The following is a 21,258-nucleotide window of genomic DNA, read 5'->3' on the forward strand; positions in this document are numbered from 1 at the left end:
TAACAATAATCCTAACAATCCCTTATATTCACATAGTTCTTTATTGTTTAAAAACTATTCTGTATTAATTTTCTTATTTGAGGTACTCTATATTCACATGAGGAATTACTCTCCAAGTAATACTGCCCCATTTTACAGATAAGGCAATTCAGACAATCGAGTGACTTGCCCCAAGTCATAGGCATACACATATACTTATATGGAAGACAGACACAGTCGCTCCTCTCATAACGCTCTGTTCTAATGAGAAGTTCAGAGAAGTTACAGGCAACTGCAACATGGTGACTGTGGAGCTAGAGGGGTACAAGTCACATCCAGGCAGTGAGGGGCTGAAAAAACAGACTCCGGGGTGGGGAAGAAGTAGTCAGGGAAGTGTTACAGAAGAAAACAAAGTCTCACTTCAGATTCCACTATGCTGGCTCTGAGAAGAACATTAGTTTCTACTAAATTAACTTATTCTGTTCTCAGAATGCAGCAAGTTGATTTTGGACTTGATAGAGTAAAACTTTTAAGGTCAATACCATGCAATTTTTACCTCTGAGTCAAAGTTTCTCACTCTGGTTCCTGTACCAACTGCATCAGTTACCTGGGGTGCTTGCTAAAAATACAGACTTGGGTAGAGGGCGATGGAGGCTACCCTGGACTTTTTCTAAATTTCTTGGGGATGAGGTCCAGGAAAATTGCTGCTTTAAGTATGAACTACTTGGGGATTCTGAAGTCAAATAGCAAAATAAAGAGGATATTTTTGGTAGTGGCTCTGAATAATTCCTGCTTCAATAAGGCCTTTTTTTTTTTTTTTTTTTTTTAATGGGGGTGAGGGAGAGTGTGTATTTTGGGAAAACTGTAAGTGGCAAATGGTATAGGGGAATAAGAGTTCTATGTAGCGGACTGTCAGCCTCTGCCTCCCCCCAGTCACCTGCAAGGTGGCTGGCTTAGAGTAGGTAGGTGCTCAATGTTTGTTGACTTGTTGAACACAGGGACAAAGGTATTTATAACTTCCAAGAGTTTTGAAAGTCCTTTCTCTGAACTTCTGCACCAATCTTTCAGTGCCCAGCTATAAGAAGCAGTCATAATGGAGTAGCTAGGGTGTGTGGATTTTGGAGAAAGACTGAAATCAAACTCCAGACCATCAACATTTGAGAGGATCAAGTTCCTTAATCTCCCCATTTATAAAGAAGAACTAGAAGTAATACTTACATCCCAGCGTTGTTGGGAGTCTTAACTGAGTTAACAGGTTATCTATTACAAATAGGTATCAATGAAATACATCATTAATGCAAACACTCAGAACCCTATCCAACACATAAATGCATTCCATAAATGCCCATTCGAACCCAGGTATTCCTTAATGTCTGCAGTAGGTCCCCTTAACAGGTCAGAACCTCCGAGCAATTATCAGCAGAAAATGAAAAAATAAATGAAATCCACGACGACCCAGTATAGGGGTCGTGGGCTGCAGCTCAGCGGGTTCCATGCGGTCGAATGGGTGGGAGAGTGGTCTCTCCCCGCCCGGCTCGGAGCACGTGGTCCGCCCGGGCGGGAGCTTAGCCACAGTGGGGGAGGGGAGCGGCGTGGGACTTCGCGGAGGGGGTCTAGGCGGCCCCGGCTACGGTTGGGGAGGCGCCGACTGCGCAGGCTCAAGATAGGCGCAACCACTGTGCGAAGATCCGAAGGGGTGGAGCGTTCACCTGGCTCCATGCTCTCTTTACTTACGGAGCGAAAGCCTGACTCTTTTTAAAAATAGTTTTCCAACTGTATTTGTACCCGCCCTGCGCAAGTTGTTCATCATTGGAAGGCCTCCTTCCCCAGAAATGAAGAAGCCTCTTTCTCTAGTCGTGCCCCCTCCTCCCCCGTGGAGTCACAGTGGACGCGCCCCACCTCCCCTCGGCCTCCGGAGGTGGTTTGGCTGCCCCCTCCCCCTCCCCAGTGTCGCGAGTTGGCGCCGCTGCCACCCCCCGGTCCGCGCTCTCGGCCACTCGGCCGGGCGGTACCGAGCCCTCCCGGCACTCCCCTCCTCTCTTCCCTCCGGCCCTCCGGCCTGCCTTTCCCCGCGGCACTGCCACCCCCCCCCCACCTTCGCCCCAGCCCTCTTCTCTCCCCGCCGAGCCGCGGCGGCAGCAGCAGCAGAAGCAGCCAGAGGAGGAGCCGGAGGCGGCGGTGGCCGGGGAGCCCATGGCGTACAGTCAGGGAGGCGGCAAGAAGAAAGTCTGCTACTACTACGATGGTGAGAGGCAGGCCGGCCGGCGGGTGGGTGGGCGGGCAGGGCTGCGGCGCCGGGCCCGGAGCCGCACCTGGCTCTGCGGCAGCCGTCGCGAGTGGTCGCCGGTGCTGAGGGGTCAGGAGGAGGGACCGACGTTTGGCCGCATCTTAACCCATTCGCGACCCGACACTGTCTGGCAGCCTCCGCGGGGAGCTAAGTGGACGCCCCACTTTTCCGTCCGGCCCCTCTCTTTCCCGCAGTGTCGTCCGCCGCCGGCCTACCCTGGCTTCGTGCTGGTGCGAAGCAGACGGCCCTCCCTCGCGTCTCTCCCCTCCGCCTCTCCGTGGGAGGGAGGTTTGGGGTCCCCTGCTCCGGCCGCCTGCACCCGATTTCTCCCCCCGGGTCAAAACAGCTACCCCGGTCCAGACTCCACACAAAGCCCCACGGCCTCGAGAGCTCCGCCCCTCGAGCCCCCATTCCTCCTCTCCCCTCCTCCGCTCCCCTCTGTCCCCGGCTGGCCCGAGCGTCTTCTCCTTTCTCTGCTGCCGGCCTCTCCCCGGACCCCTCGACCCGGGTGGGTGCTGGAGAGTACCCCTTGAGGGTGGGGGCTCACGTGCGCCTTGAGGCGCGCTCACACCCCTGTTTTGCGTGGGCTCCATCCCTCTCCTTTGTTTGCCGGGTGCTTTGAGCGCCACTTTCTCAGCATTCAAATGAAAAGGCTTCACTTCCTCAATAAAAATGAGGGTTTTCGAGTTTGAGGTAGTCAGGCTTCACGGGAAATAAGACGGTGGGAGGGCATCGTAGAGCTGTTGCTGCTTGTGTTGTCGATCAGGCTCGATAGGTCCTGGCTTGCCTCTCTGAGAGGTGGTTACCACCCACTTCTTTGTTGCTTTGTTCGATCAGGAAATACCGTGCTTTGGAGGTGTGGGACAGATAGCATTGGCATTTGGCTTGCGAAGGCTGTTTCTAGGCGATGGGAGTCCTGGTGCAGGAAAACTTTGAGGAGCAGTGCAGAAAGTGCTAAATAATCAGAAAAGCTTGAACGCGTGGAACAGTAAATTATAAAAGTAAGATAATTTCATTTTAGGGGTTCTTCTCATTTGCAATTTGAGCAGTAAGTCTTCTTGAATCCTGTTTCTTGGGCCAGTCAAAATACAATGAAAGGAGCCGTTACTGTTTTACAGATTGCACAAAGACGTTAACTTGGTAAATAGTGCCTAGTAGGTTACTCTCCAGAGAAGAAATTCTAAAATTTAACAAAGAAGCTAGGTTCAGAGACCTGAAAGTCCATCTGATTTGTGAGAAGCGATACAAATTTTGGAAGCTGTTTACTACATTCAATGTATTGTAAATCGTAAAATCTTAGAGCGGTGGAAAGATCTTACAGGACTAGGTCAGAATAAATCTGACTTTAATTTTAAAATGGCCATATTATATCTCTCCAGTTAGCAAGGATGAATCATTTTAATGCCTCTTTATATAAAATAACCACTTGTGTCATTTGTGGAAAAATCTAAAATCTTACAGAAGAAATCTAAATTGTTTGATATTTGGTAGCTAGTGCTAAGTAGTCACAGCCATGTTTTTAAAATATTTTTTGAGAGAACTGCATGTATGTGTGATACAAATTGATTTGAAATTATGCCATCATGGGGGGGTGGAGATGGGAGTACATTTTAATTTTAACGTGAATTATTAACGTTTCTTAAAGTTAATTCTTTAAGAATTCACGCATATTTTGGGTCACTGGCCTGGTCTTGCATTCCATGACCAAATTGGAAAGTAAATAACTATATGTAAGTTAATTTTTAAAACAACATTGTTTCTCTAAGGTTTAGAGATTGTTGTTGTCAGGGCTTTGGGTAGAGAAGAAAGGTTTTAAAAGTTTGGGGTAACTGGTGCTAAGGCTCTTCCTGGAGCTGTTAGTTGCTGTTGACAGTGATAGGCTCTGATGAAGTAAGCTGCTTGAAACTTCTTGTCACCAGGCTTGAACCGTAGAACCAGGAGGTACACTTAAGTTGCAGTTTTATCAGCTATTTGTTCCTGGGCCCGTTTATGATGAGCCTTTGTTGAGGAAATGGGAGCAAGTACTGGTCCCAAAGGCGGGATGCAGACTTGATAGGAAGAGTAATCTTTGATTGTGACTTAAGTACTTTATAGTGGACCATACAACGGCATTATCTGATGGCCAACAGCAGGTGTATAACTGAATGTTTGGGTATCTCTGGTTAGGTTATCTGTCTTTTGTCTGTGGCTCTTCCTTGACTAATTTTTAGAATGGAATTTGTAGTTGCTTACATTTGGAATATGCTTTGAGTTCTTTTCATGGGCGTGGGGCTAATAAAATATTTTGCAGAGGTTATTAAATTGAAGGGGTATTATTATGCTAATTCTTTGTATGTGATAGTATTTTAAGCTGTGCATAGTTAATTCCAAAGCTTACATTTTCATCACCGGAAAAACCCTATTTTGTCAGCTTATAGAGGTAGCGATAGTAGTTTTTTCTTTTTTTAATTGTGAGGAAAGAGGATGCAAGTAAAGCAGCTTGTGCACAGGGAACTAACTCTAAGATACACAACATGGATTGGATTTGGAGTGTGTGATGTCAATAATAATAGGGCCTTAATCTATTAGACTAGAATAGCTGGTTTTAACTTGTTAGTAAAGGAAGTAGAAGGAAGAAAGATAAAGAGGAAAGGAGTGAAGTAGCAAATTCTGTAACCATAGGAATCCTACCTTTAGGCTTACTGGGACCATTAGGACTACTCTTGGTGACACAGAGAGAATGTCTAGCAAATGAAAGGGGCTTCTAAAAGACATATGTTCTTTTCTCCGTACACATTACAGTCTTCAATATCATACCCTTTAGATCACTGGAATGATGGTTTCTTCTTCTTCTTTTTTTTTTTTTTTTTTTTGCGGTACACGGGCCTCTCACCGTTGTGGCCTCTCCCGTTGCGGAGCACAGGCTCTGGACGCGCAGGCCCAGCGGCTATGGCTCACGGGCCCAGCCGCTCCGCGGCATGTGGGATCCTCCCGGACCGGGGCACGAACCCGCGTCCCCTGCATCGGCAGGCGGACTCTCAACCACTGCGCCACCAGGGAAGCCCATGGAAGATGGTTTCAAGTGAACCTTCAGGCACTGATGGATAAAGTATTCTTAAACCTTTGAGGACAAGTAAGAGAAGTTTTTACTTCTCTTATTGCAGCTATTGACTCATGACTCATTTCCGAAAACGTATATCTAAATCTTGAACTTCTAGTATATACTGCAAGATTGTCAATAATCTGTAAACGATATAGTTAGATCCCTTCTGGCTTTAAAATAATGCGACTTCCGGGGATTCCCTGGCAATGTGGTGGTTAGGGCTCTGAGCTTCCACTGCAGGGGGCACGGGTTCTATCCCTGATCGGGGAACTGAGATCACACATACCACACAGAGCGGCCGAAAGAGAAAAAAATAAAATGATGTGATTCTGTACTTAAATGTAATTAGCAAACCAAGCTTTGTTAGGCTCTGATTAAATACATTATTAATACTTTATCTAGAAATGTTAAGTGTACTTTCTTTTAAGCTTGAGGCCAATTACATTTAGTGTCTTCGCCTGTATATACAATATGATAGGGTTGTATATATACATAATTTATATGATTACATGCATTGCTCTGTGTTATATTTTTCCCTTCTCTGATAGGACACATCAAACTATTTGGAGACAGGTGGTTCAGAGAAAAGCACTCAACACTGTACAAAGAGTTACCAAGATCATGTCTCCCAATATACTCCTAGTTTACTGTAGCACATTATAAGAATTCTGCTTGGCAGCCAACTTGACAGATTTCCTTAGATGTTTACTTATAACAGTGATGCCAAAGCCTTTTGCTAGGTAGTCCTTAACGTAATTGCATGGGTTCTTAGCTATAGTATAAATCGTTATTATCCATAAAATAGGTAACCTTTTCTATGGAGGCAAATCAGGGTGCTGAATGAATTATAGCAGCAGTTCACAAATACCAATGGTTTTAATTGCACATCATTAATTTAAACATAGTAGAACATAAGACTGAGATTTTCATATACTTGGGTTCTCTTCCCCCAGATATTTTTTTACCATTTACTTCCTTCAGATTTCACCTTTTCAGAGAAGCTTTTCCCTATTACCTTAATCCCTGTTACTGCTTTTCTCCCTATCAATTATACCACCTAATTTTTGTCTCTCTTCCCACTAGAATATAAACTTCATGAGGACAGAATCTGTTTTGCTGATGTCTATACTTTCACCAGCCTAAATATAAATAAATAAATAAACATTTTTTACATTATTGATGAATAAATGATTAACACCTTATATTTTTATAGCTGGAGCACTTTCATATAATATTCTCTCTAATTCTTACACCCACTCTAGTTACAGACAGGTAGGATAAGTGGCGTTTTATTTATTTTCCCCATGAAAATAGATTCGTACCTCTGTTTGACTCAGTCCACCACTTAATCCTTTTCTACATTGTCTAGTTTTAATGTCCAAGGCGAGATCAACATCTGGTACCTAAAACATTTTTCTTTTTTCCTTTGGTGACCCAAGAGTGGAACTATTGCCACGGCTACAGAAAAAAAAAAGGTTTCTCTGCTACCAAAAAAAAAAAAAAAGTATTAGTAATTATGTCTTTCCATTAACAAAAATTTTAAATGCTTGTGTTGACAAATCCTTAAAGGAAACAGTTGGAATTGAGGAGGGAGTATAGTTATCTCTTAGGGAATAATAACAGCACTGAAACATGGATGAGATAAGATTTAAAAGTTCAAGTGTAAGGGTGAAGTCAGCTTTGGGTTCAGAAATATCAAATGGGCTTAAAGTCCCTACTTTGTGCCAGGTAGAGAAAAGATTGAAGTCCTAAGAAGAAAATATAAGACCATATTAGAAGTAAATGCTGGAAAGGGTGTGGAAAAAAGGGAACCCTCCTATGCTGTTGGCGGAGGTGTAATTGGTACAGCCTCTATGGAGAACAGTGTGGAGGTTCCTTAAAAAACTGAAAATAGAGCTACCATATGATCCAGCAATCCCACTCCTGGTCATATATCTGGAGATAACTCTAATTCAAAAAGACACATGCACCCCAGAACTTCCCTGATGGCACAGTGGTTAAGAATCTGCCTGCCAATGCAGGGGTCACAGGTTCGAGCCCTGGTCTGGAAAGATCCCACGTGCCGTGGAGCAACTAAGCCTGTGCGCCACAACTACTGAAGCCCGCACGCCTAGAGTCCATGCTCCGCAACAAGAGAAGCCACCTCATTGAGAAGCCCACGCACCACAACAAAGAGTAGCTCCCGCTCACCGCAACTAGAGAAAGCCCGTGTGCAGCAACAAAGACCCAATGCAGCCAAAATTAAATAAATAAATTGATTTTAAAAAAAAAAAAAAAGGATACATGCACCCCAATGTTCATTGCAGCACTGTTTACAACAGCCAAGACATGGAAGCAACCTAGATTTCCAGCGACAGAGGAATGGATAAAGGTGTGGTGCATACATACAATGGACTATTACTCAACCATAACAAAGAATGAAATTATGCCATTTGCAGCCACGTGGATGGACTTAGAGATTATCATACGAAGTAAAGTAAGTCAGACAGAGAAAGGCAAATATCATATGATATCACTTATACGTGGAACCTAAAAAAATGATGCAAATGAACTTACTATATGTGGAACCTAAAAAAATGATGCAAATGAACTTACAAAACAGAAACAAGACTCACAGACTTAGGAAACAAATTTATGGTTATTAACAAAGGGGAAAGGTGGGAGGGAGGGGTAAATTAGGAATTTGGGATTAACATATACACACTACTATATATAAAATAGTTAATCTGTATAATACTGTATAGCCCAGGGAACTCTGCTCAGTACTATGTAATAACCTATGTGAGAAAAGAATCTGAAAAAGAATAGATATATGTATAACTGAATCACTTTGCTGTACATTTGAAACTAACACAGCGTTGTGAATCAACTATACTCCAATGTAAAATAAAAATCTAAAAAATTTTTTAAAAATGTCTTTAAGGAGAAAAAAAATAAGACTGTTAGATAGTAAGAGAGGGGACCTTTGTAGGGTAAATCGGGCAAGGGAGGGCCTGAAGGCACAGAATGGGCCAGCCTCCTTAAAAGAGTTTTCCTACATAAGACATTGCAAACTTCAAAGCCTGGGTAGTTAGAAAGAACCTAGTACACTTAACAGAAAGGAAGCCAAGAGGAAGACATGGGGGAACTGTAGGGTGCCAGGCCAAGTAGTAAAGGGCCAGACCACACAAGACTTTGTGGTAAGAGATTTGGACTTGAATATTCAGGAAGCAGAAAGCCATTGAAGGTTTCTTAAGTAGAGAGAACTCTGGAAAGTGGAGAAAGAATGGTAAAGCGTAATAGAATGTGAACACTGAAAGCAAGAATTGAGTATATATTGGTCCACGTACAAGACAATAATTGCAACTGATAGACATGGACATATTTAAGAGAGGTTTTGGGAGTAAAACCTATAGAACTTGTTGATGGATTGGAAATGGAGTTGGGGCTTTGTGATGACTGAATAAAGGATGGCTCCTAAATTTCTGAATTGAGCAGTTAGGTGGCTTATTCCTGAGAGAAGAGGATTTAGGGCAGCACTCTTGATTCACTGACATACCCAAGCACCTGCCTGGCACACAGTAGGTTCTTGGTCTGTTCAGTGAATGAGTGAACTTGAGAAACCCCTGATATTTCAAGGTTGGTGGAGGAGTGGCTGTGGGGTGGTAGTAAAGTCCAGGAACGTGGTATTGTGGAAGCCAAGAGTGAATGTTTCAAGAAGTGGCCAGTGTGTTAAAGCCGCTAGTGGACTAACTAGTCTGGAAGACAAAAATAATACAGTAGCTCTCTGTTTTTTCCTGAATCATTTTTTAGTCAGCTTTTCTTCAGGGGTATATTTTATATTTCATAGTCCTGAAGTCCAAAATTATCTGAAAGGTGAAAAGAAATTTTTGTAACTCATTTGGAATCAAAAGCTTAACCTGAATTAATGTTTATCATCTTTATTCCTCTTATTCTGAATATTCATACATTTTTGCTGCAGAAATATTAATGTTTGATTACAGAAGGCTGCCCAGTCTCCAGGTTATCACATAATATCTGGCAGATTTATCATTTTACATTTATAAAATCTGAAAAAGTCTGAAATGTATCTAGTCTCAAGGACTTTAGAGGACTTTAGATAAAAGAGATTGTAGACCTTAGTAACCACTTCTCTTCTGATAGCTTCTTGAAGAGTGAGCAGCCTTGAAAATTTTGCAGATAACTAAATCTTTTTGGTAATTACTTCACATTGACAAAGTTTGTTGTATTCAAGGAGCCACTTAGAGCTAATTTTCCTGGATGCTTATTTCATTGGTAAAGCATTTTAAACTATTTTGGGTAACATTTTAAATGCCCAAATTACATTACTGACTATTTAAATCAGATGAATGAAATCCATAGGTTTTTAAAACTAAGAAAAGCCATATTTTATCTTTATGAAAAAGTAGATGGCTGCAGAGCACCCACGTAGAGAATTTTGTGATAGGGGATTAAGCAGGAAAAAAGTTGGGGATGGTTCTTTTAGACCCCCCTTACATTTTGGAAGAATTCTTCATAAGCCAAATAGCAGTTATCTGTAGCTTGGCTGCCCTTGTGGACATGTGTCATTTAAGTAGTGTGCATATTCTTCTTTTTTTAAAAAAAATTAATTTTTGTCTGCATTGGGTCTTTGTTGCTGCACACGGGCTTTCTCTAGTTGCAGAGACGGGGGGCTACTCTTCCTTGCAGTGTGCACGCGGGCTTCTCATTGCGGTGGCTTCTCTTGTTAAAGAGCATAGGCTCTAGGTGCACAGGCTTCAGTAGTTGTGGCACGCAGGCTTGGTAGTTGGGACACGCAGGCTCAGTAGTTGTGGCGCATGGGCTTGGTTGTTGCGCGGCATGTGGGATCTTCCCGGACCAGGGATCGAACCCGTGTGCCCTGCATTGGCAGGCGGATTCTTAACCACTGTGCCACCAGGGAAGCCCAACAAAGATCTTAAGTCTTTATTAAAATGTTTGTATTCTGTATTATGTCCTTTTCTTGTCAGGCTTCCCCCTACCATTTCTTTCTAGGTTCTATAAGTGTCGTTGCTTTCCCAGTAGCTACTACTTAAGAAGATTGGCAGAGTTGCCTTGCCTGAGTTTGAATCTAGCTCCTCTATTGCTAGCTGTTGTGACTTTGACAATATCACCTGACCTGTCTGCATCTCATCCATCTTCACTATTATAAAATAGGAAAGTAGTAATAATACCTACATTATAGGGTTGTTGAGAAGATTAACAGATAATACGCATGAAGTGCTTAGAATAGTGCCTTCTAATAAGCTGTCAATAAATGTAAATTATTGCTAACATCTTTTTTTATCAAGCACTCTTGCTGAGAAATTGCAACTGTACTTTCCCTTCTATAGATTATTGTGGTCTTTCCCATTATTAGATTAGTGATTACTTTTCACTGGATTCTCAGTATGTACATAACTAGAGTATTTGATCTTAAGATACGGTAGATATTAGAGACATTTCATCTTGATAATTCTTACACGGGGGCAGATGCAAGTTATGTGAAGATTAGTTTCTTTATTCTTACTCTCGTTATCTCCTTTGGTAGTGATGATAACTTAGAAATACCTTCCTTGCGTTAACCTTAGCTCAATGATGCTTCGTGTCTCTAGTGGGCTTTCTACATCTAAGAATTCATTGAGACCAGGCTGCTTTCAAGGAACTTTATGTGTACTACCACGATGTAGAGCGGAGCTTTATAGCTTGGGAGGTAGTTTGTTTCCTGCGTTCATAGACTGAATTGTGATAAATGCAGAGGAATGTCCCCATAGCTCTGCTTTGCTACTTGTCTGTATTGTCTTAGCTTTACTGTTGGTACAGATTAAGAAAGGTTACTTTCCTTTTAAATGACCATGTGTATATATGAATTGTTTTCAGAAGAGAGCTTGTGTTGAAAATGAAGAGTTAAGTAAATTAGAGGTGCGGTACCAACAAAATCAATTAGTAGTAGTATTAGAAACGGCTATGTTATAAAAGTGAATGTTCATCCTGGACTGTTATCAAAAATATGGAAGAGAGAAGCAAAAGGTTTTGAATTCTTAGTTTTCATTAAACAAACAAAAAAAGTTGTGTATTTAGGCAGGATTTTGAAAGATTTTTTTGATCTAGAAGGGGAGTAAATGGCATTTTTTATCCCTAGTTTTTATTATATGAACCCATGTTTAAATGATTAACTTCAAGCCACTAAAATCAGCTTGGCTATCCTAACAAAATTTTAGAATTGATTATTTAAAAACTAGAATTAGTACTGAAGGTAATTTCTAATAAAGGCTGTTGTAAAAATTGCCCATTACATTAGAAAAATGGTATATATTTAAGTGGCATCCTTAACACTTTTTATTATAGAAACACTGGATCTTTACCTTAAAGTATTAATTTTGTTGAAATTTGGTAGACAAAAATCTGGGATTTTGGTGTTTTTATTTTGTTTATTTATTTATTTTTTTGCGGTACGCGGGCCTCTCCCGTTGCGGAGCACAGGCTCCGGACGCACAGGCTTAGCAGCCATGGCTCACGGGCCCAGCTGCTCCGCGGCATGTGGGATCTTCCCGGACTGGGGCACGAACCTGCCTGCATCAGCAGGCGGACTCTGAACCACTGCGCCACCAGGGTAGCCCTGGTGTTATTTTATTTAAAATAAATCTTATGTGTCAGTTTTAAGGCCTTGGGATGTAATATATATCATAAAAAGATAGATTAGGAATTATAACTTTTTAATCGTGAAGAATGAGAAAAGAAAAAATATCCTTATTACCTTGAAAAATGTAATAAATATGTCATCATAGCAAAACTTTATTTAGGATCCAAATTTCAGTTACCAAAATTTTTATTGACTGTGATATGGATATATAAAACATTGTAGCCGCGATAATACCAACTATAAAGGATTTTTGGCACACCAGAGAATCATCCAAGAAGCAATATTTGCTATAAAATTTTTAAGTCATACTGGTGAAACTCAGAGAATGTACCTTAAGCATCTAAATTTGCCAGTAAATACTAAAAGCAGGTATCACTCTAAGGAACAAAAACTTTTGTAAGTGAGTAAAGAGTATTTTATTTGGGCTAATCCTAAATAAGAAAGTTCAGTAAACTAAAAATCAGAAAAGCTTGCTTGCCTTAATCTTTGAACAAACATAATGTATTGATGGAGTCATCAGTATGTAAAAGTGTGCATAGGATCTTGGTTTTCTAATACAGTTTGAAAGTTGAAAAATCTAAAATTATTATTTAAGATTTCAAATAAAGCTTATTTAGGTGATAAATGTCGTCTAATGGTGGACACATAAATTTTAATAGTTCATGAAGATTCTCTTGTCTGTATTGTTCATTTTGTCTCTTTCCTCTTTCAGGTGATATTGGAAATTATTATTACGGACAGGGTCATCCCATGAAACCTCATAGGATCCGCATGACCCATAACTTGCTGCTAAATTATGGCTTGTATAGAAAAATGGAAATATATGTGAGTATACCTTTCGGTAAATATTCACTGTTTGTTTGTTTGTTTGTTTAAACCACTACTTTGAAACTTTGTTTTCAAAGTTGGAGGGCATTTAGCAGATGAAAAGGTGTGGAAGAAAACAGAAACTCCTCTTTTTGTTTTATTCTTCAGAGAAAACTTGAGAGTGTGGGAGCTGTGGCCTCTTTTTTTCCCCCTATTCCTTCAACCATTTTAAAAAACAGTTTCCCTTCCCCAGGTTTACACATAACTGGAGACGAACTCAATTTAGCATACTAACTATTTTTGTTATGATAATTATTGACCTGTCTGCTGCTGAAGAGTTGACCTGGGACTGTTAAAAAAGAATTATGCAGAAAATTAATCCTACCAATATTTGTTGGCGTATAGGAACACTGTATTAGTGAGCAAGCAAAGTGTCTATTTTGTAGAAGATGTGGGAGTATAGATAAACAGATATAAGATGCAACAATTCTTATCCACTTGGGGAGAAGAGAAAAACTTGAAGCAGTTAACAATGTTGGGTAATATATGTGAGCTTCTTTGTTTCAGATTATAGACATTTGAAGAAGAGGAGTTGGATAAGACTTTCAGTTAGGAAGCCTTGTGGCAGAAGTGTGTCATAAATGAAACGATCCTAGGAACAAGGATGATTTGGATAGTCAGAGGAAAAGGAAGAGAGATCATGAACTAATAGAGAATGAATCTCATTCTACCTGAATGAGTCTCACTTATCCTTCCTGAAGCTTTTTGGTCATTGATGAAATTACTGGATATAGAGCAGGAGGTTTGTGATAGAAAATAAGAGAAAGTAGAGTTTATGAACGTGGATTAGTCTTTAGAAGGGTTGACCTATTTCCACTAAAATAAAAGGAGTGATTAATTCATAGTTGGTGTTAGGCCTGCCTAATCCTTTTTAAAGGAATGTGAATTATCTTTGGATTTGATTTCTATTTTCTAAAACACACATGTATAAATTTGGATTTGCTTTGGAATTTATCTATTTTGTTCTGGCAGACCTAGTTCTTTTGAGAGTATTGTTAGGGGAAATTGTATACTTTGTGTTTGGTAACCCTGATGTAACCAGTTGTAATTCCACAATTCTGACATTTATTTTTCTTCACAGAGGCCCCATAAAGCCACTGCTGAAGAAATGACAAAATACCACAGCGATGAGTACATCAAATTTCTACGTTCAATAAGACCAGATAACATGTCCGAGTATAGTAAGCAGATGCAGAGATGTATGTTTCTATGTTAAAAGTATATATTAGTAATGATAAATATAAATGAGTACTTTTAGAAGCTTGTAATTAGTTATCCAAATCTAGGTATTTTCCTGATCTAAAATATTGTTTTAATTATTTACTGATTTAAAAAGTCCATGTAACAATACTAAAGCTACTTTAAAAAAAAAACAAAAAACCTACTTGAAGCTTATTGGTCTGCCAAACTGCCAAAGGGCTATCTGGATCTTCTTTGCGTTTTGTTTTGGTTCCTTGTTAACTTTGGGATAATGGATATTGGTGGGGAGACCTCACTCCCCTGCATTAAAAAAAAAAAAGATTGTACTTTGGCCTTAGCTTGGTGTGTATGCCTCTTGTCTTCTGTTTGGGTGCTTTAGTTAATCTGGACTATTCCAGAAAGTTCCAAAAAACAAAACTGAATTTGCCTCCTGTAGGCAACTGTTTACATTGAATTTACAACTACATGCTTACATTGTATCAGGTATTGTAAGTAATCTAGAGCTGATGTAAATACATGGGAGAATGTTCCATGGGTTGTATGCAAATACTATATAAGGTATTTGAGCATCCCCAGATTTTGGTATCCTCAGGGTCTTGGAACCACTCCCTTGTGGATACCAAGGGACAATTGTACATATAATTTGTACTTCCCTTTGTTGTATTAGTGGAGCTTTTGATTCTCTTCTACATAGTGTTCTCTTTTGTAGATAAAAGGTATTTTATTATTAGAGATTGGTTGGCTTGAAGATGGAATGCAAAATGTCATTCTAAAATGACTGGAACAGTGTCTTTTAAAGCTTGATACTGGAATTCATTCTCATTGATGTTTCTATTGATGGACTTCAGTAATGATTTTTTAAAAAAAAGAACAGTTTCAATAATACTAAATTAAGTGTAGTTGCTAGACATCTCATAAATTCATAGAACTTCATGTACATTTCTATCATAGATTATCTCATTTGATTCAATAAAATGCTGTAATATAAATAGATATTATTTGTCCCTGTTTTTTCAGTGGGGATTCAGGCTTAGATTAAGTCATGGGTAGCCCTAAGGTAAATGAATTAACAGGATTGGTTTAAAATTTACATAATACTGAATTGTATTAAGATTGTGATCATATCTGAATAGCAGGAAGCTAAAATTTATTCATTATAGTGTCAATGAATTAAGGATGTGCAAAGCTACATAAAATAATGACCCTTTTTTTGAAGAGGATATAAATTAAGGGATGAGGAGAAACTGAGAATGGGTTATATGCATCACGACATATTTAGTTCCTCTTTCATTCAGTACTAAGGAACTAAATATGTCGTGATGTGTGGTATATCTGCATGTTTTGTCTCCTTGTGCCTTAAATATTTCTTCTGTATCTTGGCTGTCATGAGCTTAGTTAATTCTTACCATCTTTCAAGATCAATGCTAACCATGGACGTAGGGAACCAACTGTTACATCTTTTTGGTAATCACTAAAATACATTTCAAAGTTTTGGATGTTCTGTGTACTTAAGGAGTTTTAAAGAATGTAAATCATAAAGCAACTGAAGTTACTTATTTAAAGTTTTTAGAATTTTGATTAATTTACTGTCGTATATTTAAGGAGAAATGCCTGGAAATTTTAAGCCCATGTTTTAATTAAATAACACCAAATACCTTTTATATTTTGATAGCTATTGATTTCTTGTTAATAAAGCAGACATATTCCACAAATAATCATGTTAAGAATTGGTGGTGGTATTTCACATATAACACTTTAACTGCCTTGGATAAAATTGCAAACTTTAGATTACTGCTGTGCTGTGTATGTTTTATGATTGCATCAAACAAACGTTATTTGTAGGAAACAGTTTTTGTAAGAAAAGGCTTTCATTAATTCACAGAATGAATTGAAATTAATGAAATCCATCTTCCACAGTTAATGTCGGAGAGGACTGTCCAGTGTTTGATGGGCTCTTTGAGTTTTGTCAGCTTTCAACTGGTGGTTCAGTTGGTAAGTGTCCTGATTTGGTCAAATTTGAAAGTTGATTTAAACTTGGTATGTATCTTTTGGGTTATTTGCTTAGAACAAGTTTTAATAGTGGCGGATTTTAATAACAAAAAGTGTGTTTAGCAGAGTACAGTTTTCTTTAGCTGAGCCCCCCTCCATGTTTTGGGATCTTAATGTCTCAAACTTTTTTTTTTAATTTTCAGTTTTTTACTTCAGTTGCATTTTCACTTAGAGACGTCTAGCTACCATTGTCACTACTCCTTTCCATCTATGTGCTCTTATTTAATCGGATCGCAACTATAGGAAAATAGTTATCTAAGGAGAAACTGTTAGTGCCCTTGATAATGATCCTTTTATGGTTTTATACTCTTGCTTATTTGCTTATGCATGGCATACTCTTTCCACTAGGGCTTTTGTCTAGTTATACTAATTTTTTATCTTAAACATTTAAAAGTCTCCCCTGTCTTGTTTGTTAGCTGGGGCTGTGAAGTTAAACCGACAACAAACTGATATGGCTGTTAACTGGGCTGGAGGATTACATCATGCTAAGAAATCAGAAGCATCAGGATTCTGTTATGTTAATGATATTGTGCTTGCCATCCTTGAATTACTAAAGTAAGTTAATTTGTGTTGATGTTTTTCCTATGAAAAAGTGTTTTATTTAAAACAATAAAAATCTATGGCTTAAAAAAATAAAAGTGAACAGTGGGTTGAAAATAGTTAATGGTGAATCATCATCTGTGGATTCATTCCAAACCATTGTAAAAATACAGGAAATTTGCCCAGTCCTTGGATTATTAAGAATGAGAAGTACATATCAATGTTTGAGGCTCCATTAAGTACCTTTCTAAAAAACATTAGAAGTAGTTTGACAATTTAGATTGGAGGTATAGTTTTAATTAATGAAAAATGACATGACCTGAGAAGTTTATGTTCTAACATTTTGTAAGTTTTAACTTTTGAAGGCAAAAATTTGAAACCTATGTTAAAGGAAATTTGTTTACCTATTGAATGAGACCAGCTAACTGCCTAGCTTCCACATAGAATGGGGTTTTGTGCTAATGGATATAATCATCTAAGTTGCTACAGGAGTTAAAGTTATTCTTGACTGCAGTTTGAGAGCAATATCTATAGCGGTATTTGTGATTTTGGAGATTTACAAAGTTAGATTTTTTACCCTCATTAGTTATAACACATCTTAGCAGATTCTACTTCAGATTGTAACAAATTGGTCTTTTCTTAACTTTGAAAATGTTCTTGCCTGAAGTTATTCCATGCATACTATTTATAAAGGCTAATTTTTCAGTTACTTAAAATTAGGTATTGACTCCTTCAATAAACAACTGATCTCTGTCAATTGACTAATTGAGAGCCAAGCAAAACCCCTTGAAATCATTTGCCTTGTTTTTTAATTCACTGTTGATGTTGGTTGCTGTGTCTTCATCTCTGAGCAGCAGTTCTTACCTGCATGCTAACAGTCTTAACAGGTTTAATGTAGTTTCTCTGGACACACTTCTTCAACTAGTGCAAACTTGATTTAATTAATTGACTATTGGAAACAGCTTATGAGCCACTCAGACATTTAACTTTGTTCACACTTTTTTTTTTCTTTTTTTAAGAAAGTCTATGATGAGACATTCTGGTTTTTATTTTCCAAGTTTCTGAATGTTGCTTTCCTGCGAGTTGAGGATATTCTTGTGAGTGCTTAGTCGGTAATGTCAGCCTGTATTGTATTCTTTTAACATGGCTGTGGTATTATTGTAAAATAAACACAGTGCTCTGCCATTTAATTCCATAATAATCCTCACTTCATTGTGCCTTGAAAGGATGATATATGAAATTCACTTTCCTTTTTTCTTGTTTTGACATGGGTATGCACTGGTCATAAGATGTCCAGTATGGTGATACATGTGGCTCTTAAAATGCATTCGAATTTTACTGCGATTTGTAGTTCTCCAAGCAGCACTGTGAAGTGATGAGAATACCACTTGTGGTTTCTGTCACAAGCATTCGGTTGAAATAAAAAAGAAGCCATAGACAATACGTGAACAAACGAGCATGGCCATGTTTCAGTAACACTTTACTTATGGACATTGAAATTTGAATTTCATTTAATTGTCACATATCACAAAATTATTATTTTGATTGTATTTTTCGGCCATTTAAAAATGTTAAAAATTATGCTTATCTCAAAGGCTATACAAAAAGAGGCCATTGTCCAAATTTGGCCTATGGACCATAGATTGGCAAACCCTATTTTATAATACTAAAGATATGCTAGAGAGATGTTTTAAAGTAACAATCTTAAGTAAGGTATAATCTTCAGTTATTAATGTACAGAAACATATACTATGTTTTTAAAGCAGAATAGGGCAGATTTCACAGAGTAAGTACATTTTCTCACCTAGATTGGGTGTAAAGGGAAGATTTAAAGGTCTGAGGCTCAAACTGTAACTTCAGGATGGTCTCTTTGAATGGTGTCTTAGGCTGGAAGTAAAGAAAAGAAAGGGGATTAAACATTCTGGAATGCAGGAGCTCAAAAATAGGTTTCCTGAATCCATGGTGGTTTTTCCCGTCTTAAAACCTTTTTGGAAACTTATTTAAGGTTTTGTTTTCAGGTATCATCAGAGAGTCTTATATATTGATATTGATATCCATCATGGTGATGGTGTTGAAGAAGCTTTTTATACAACAGATCGTGTAATGACTGTATCATTCCATAAATATGGCGAATACTTTCCTGGAACAGGAGACTTGAGGGTAAGACTGAATTGTCTGAATAAATATTATGAGATTAACCTAGGAGGTTAGTAATCTTACACCTGAACTAATGTTTTTCTGAGTCATTAATTTGAATCTTGTATGAAGGATTAGTCATTTTATATGCTATAACATTTGTTGGAATTCACTTTTGCTGACTACAAGCAAACATTCAACGAGAACTTAAAGGGCTTTCTTTTGCTGAGCTTTTTTCTTTGGTTGAATAAATATTTTTGAACATCCACAAAGCATGAAGCAGTTTTCTTTTTCTTTTTTTTTTTTTTTTGCGGTACGTGGGCCTCTCACTGCTGTGGCCTCTCCCGTCGCAGAGCACAGGCTCCGGACGCGCAGGCTCAGCAGCCATGGCTCACGGGCCCAGCCGCTCCGCGACATGTGGGATCTTCCCGGACCGGGGCACGAACCCGTGTCCCCTGCATCGGCAGGCGGACTCAACCACTGCGCCACCAGGGAAGCCCGAAGCAGTTTTCTTGATGTTCAGTTTGAATCTTCAAAACCTACTTGATGGTAGCCTGTATTGCTCTTGAATATAAAGATTGGTGGAATAAAATAATTGAGTCTTTTTAAGGTTCTTGTACTGCCCTCCTTTTATGATTGGTCTTTATTTAATTGGTCTAATTTTAATCCCTTTTTTTCTTTAGGCTTCTGAAATTTGTAATGTTTGTATATTCTCCCCCCACCACCCCCCCCACCGCCCCCCCCCCCACCTTGGGGAGAGAAAGAATATCATAGCTTATCCTGCCTGCCTATTACATAAAGTGCATTTATTTCTATATTTCTGTTATCTTCTTTCATTTGGTGCTCTTGAAGTTATTTTGTGGTTTTTTTTTGTTTTTGTTTTTGCTATACTAGAGGTTTGGTTTTTTGAACCAAACTACAAACATGTTGAAGTTTATTCTGAAATTTAAACAGCTGTTTTTAGTTTAGCTGTATTATATGGGAGATTTCTTTTGGCATGGCATTCAACATTGGTTCTAAGCTGTTTTGTTAAGGTTGTTTTTCAGATCTGTGGTATGTCTTTATAGTTTAACAACCAAAAGTTTAGAGTGACCTTAAAGTAGTCTTCAAATGTATGACTTAATTATTTGATCACAAGGTTGTGCTCTTTCAGTAAGAATTCAGATGGTGAAACCTTACTTTATAAGTGGGTAAGAGGTCATTTGTTTCATTTATTTCAGTTTAAATTATGTGGCTTTTAAAATAATTTATATTTGCAGTTCTTTCTTGCCATGTTAGCTCATTCAGTGACTTTCCCCACTTGGTCTTACCTTACAGACCAGTGGTTGCCAAAGATTGATCCTTAAACTAACAGAACCACTATCACCTGAGAACTTAGAAGCACATATTCTCAGACTTTAGGTACTCTGGATGATTCTTTTCTGCACACTAAAGTTTGAGAACCACTGTTCTAAACCAGTAGAATTTGTTTGTGTATAACCATTGCACTCTGGTAGAAATGAAGCAAAAGCTTTCCAGCTTTAAGCTTAAAGAAAGATAGTGTCTTTGCAATACAATTCTAATAATCTCAGAAATAGCAAATGGAAGCCTCTGTTTTAATTTCTGACAGTGTACTTGAAGTTGTTAGAAAATATTGGAGAATATGTGTTTTAAAAAGATTGAGAATGAAAAAAAAAAAAAGATTGAGAATGACTTTCAATATCTCTTTTCTTAGGATTTTATACTCCCTGTATAAAATGTCAAAATTTTTTCCTTTTGCATATTATAAAGGTGTCCCCCAAATTTAGGAAACTAAAATTAACTGCTTCATTATATGTGTAGTTGTATTTGGACTTTCGTGAAACTCAAGCATAACTTAATAAACATTACCTTTTCTACCTGACAATTCATTCTAAATCAGAAAAGAAGGCTACTCTAAGCTTAGATTGTTGTTAGAACTATGCTTGCATTTATTAGATCAGTAGTCTAGGTGGAAGAAAAAAACCAAAGGTGTGATAAAGTAGTAGTTGTGGAGTAAGAAATGGAAGGTATAAAACTTGGTCCAACAAAGGCCAGTTCTGAGTTACCAGCCTTTAGCTAGAGTGAGAAGTGCTGACCAACTTTCTGTATTGTGAAATCTTAGTGTCAACATGTATTCCATCTGTGTTTTTAGTGCAGAAGTCTAGGGGTTTACTGTTCTTTAAGTTTGTCCACATGTGTATAGTTTGTATTTAGTTATATAAAAATTTAGATTCTTTAAGAAAAATTGTAGGAGTGAGTGTGTAATTTCATGCTTTTTCATTGAAAGTTGGATCATAATAACTCTAATATTGAAGGGTAAGCTATGCTTTTTAAAAAAATGGATTCAAGCTGAGATCGTTCCATGAGAGATAAGGGAAGAACATGTATTTGTATTAGTAATTCTAAAGATTCATATATATTGAGACATTATACAGTTGACCCTTGAAGAATGAGAGGGTCGGGGCACTGACTTCTGTG

At 38.5% G+C, this 21,258-nt stretch overlaps 1 protein-coding gene across 1 annotated transcript in view; it reads left to right on the forward strand.

Moving 5' to 3' along the window:
- The first annotated feature begins 1,868 nt into the window (after positions 1-1,868).
- Positions 1,869-21,258, forward strand: part of HDAC2 (histone deacetylase 2) — a 31,447-nt gene continuing 12,057 nt past the window's right edge. The window contains exons 1-6 of the mRNA XM_004264705.3: positions 1,869-2,224; positions 12,701-12,813; positions 13,937-14,054; positions 15,973-16,047; positions 16,521-16,659; positions 18,663-18,804. Coding sequence (XP_004264753.1) covers positions 2,173-2,224; positions 12,701-12,813; positions 13,937-14,054; positions 15,973-16,047; positions 16,521-16,659; positions 18,663-18,804 — 639 coding nt within the window. The 5' untranslated portion in view covers positions 1,869-2,172. The remainder of the gene's footprint in view (positions 2,225-12,700; positions 12,814-13,936; positions 14,055-15,972; positions 16,048-16,520; positions 16,660-18,662; positions 18,805-21,258) is intronic.

The sequence above is a fragment of the Orcinus orca genome, chromosome 12 (assembly GCF_937001465.1).
Source record: "Orcinus orca chromosome 12, mOrcOrc1.1, whole genome shotgun sequence".
In the NCBI taxonomy this organism is placed as follows: Eukaryota; Metazoa; Chordata; class Mammalia; order Artiodactyla; family Delphinidae; genus Orcinus; species Orcinus orca.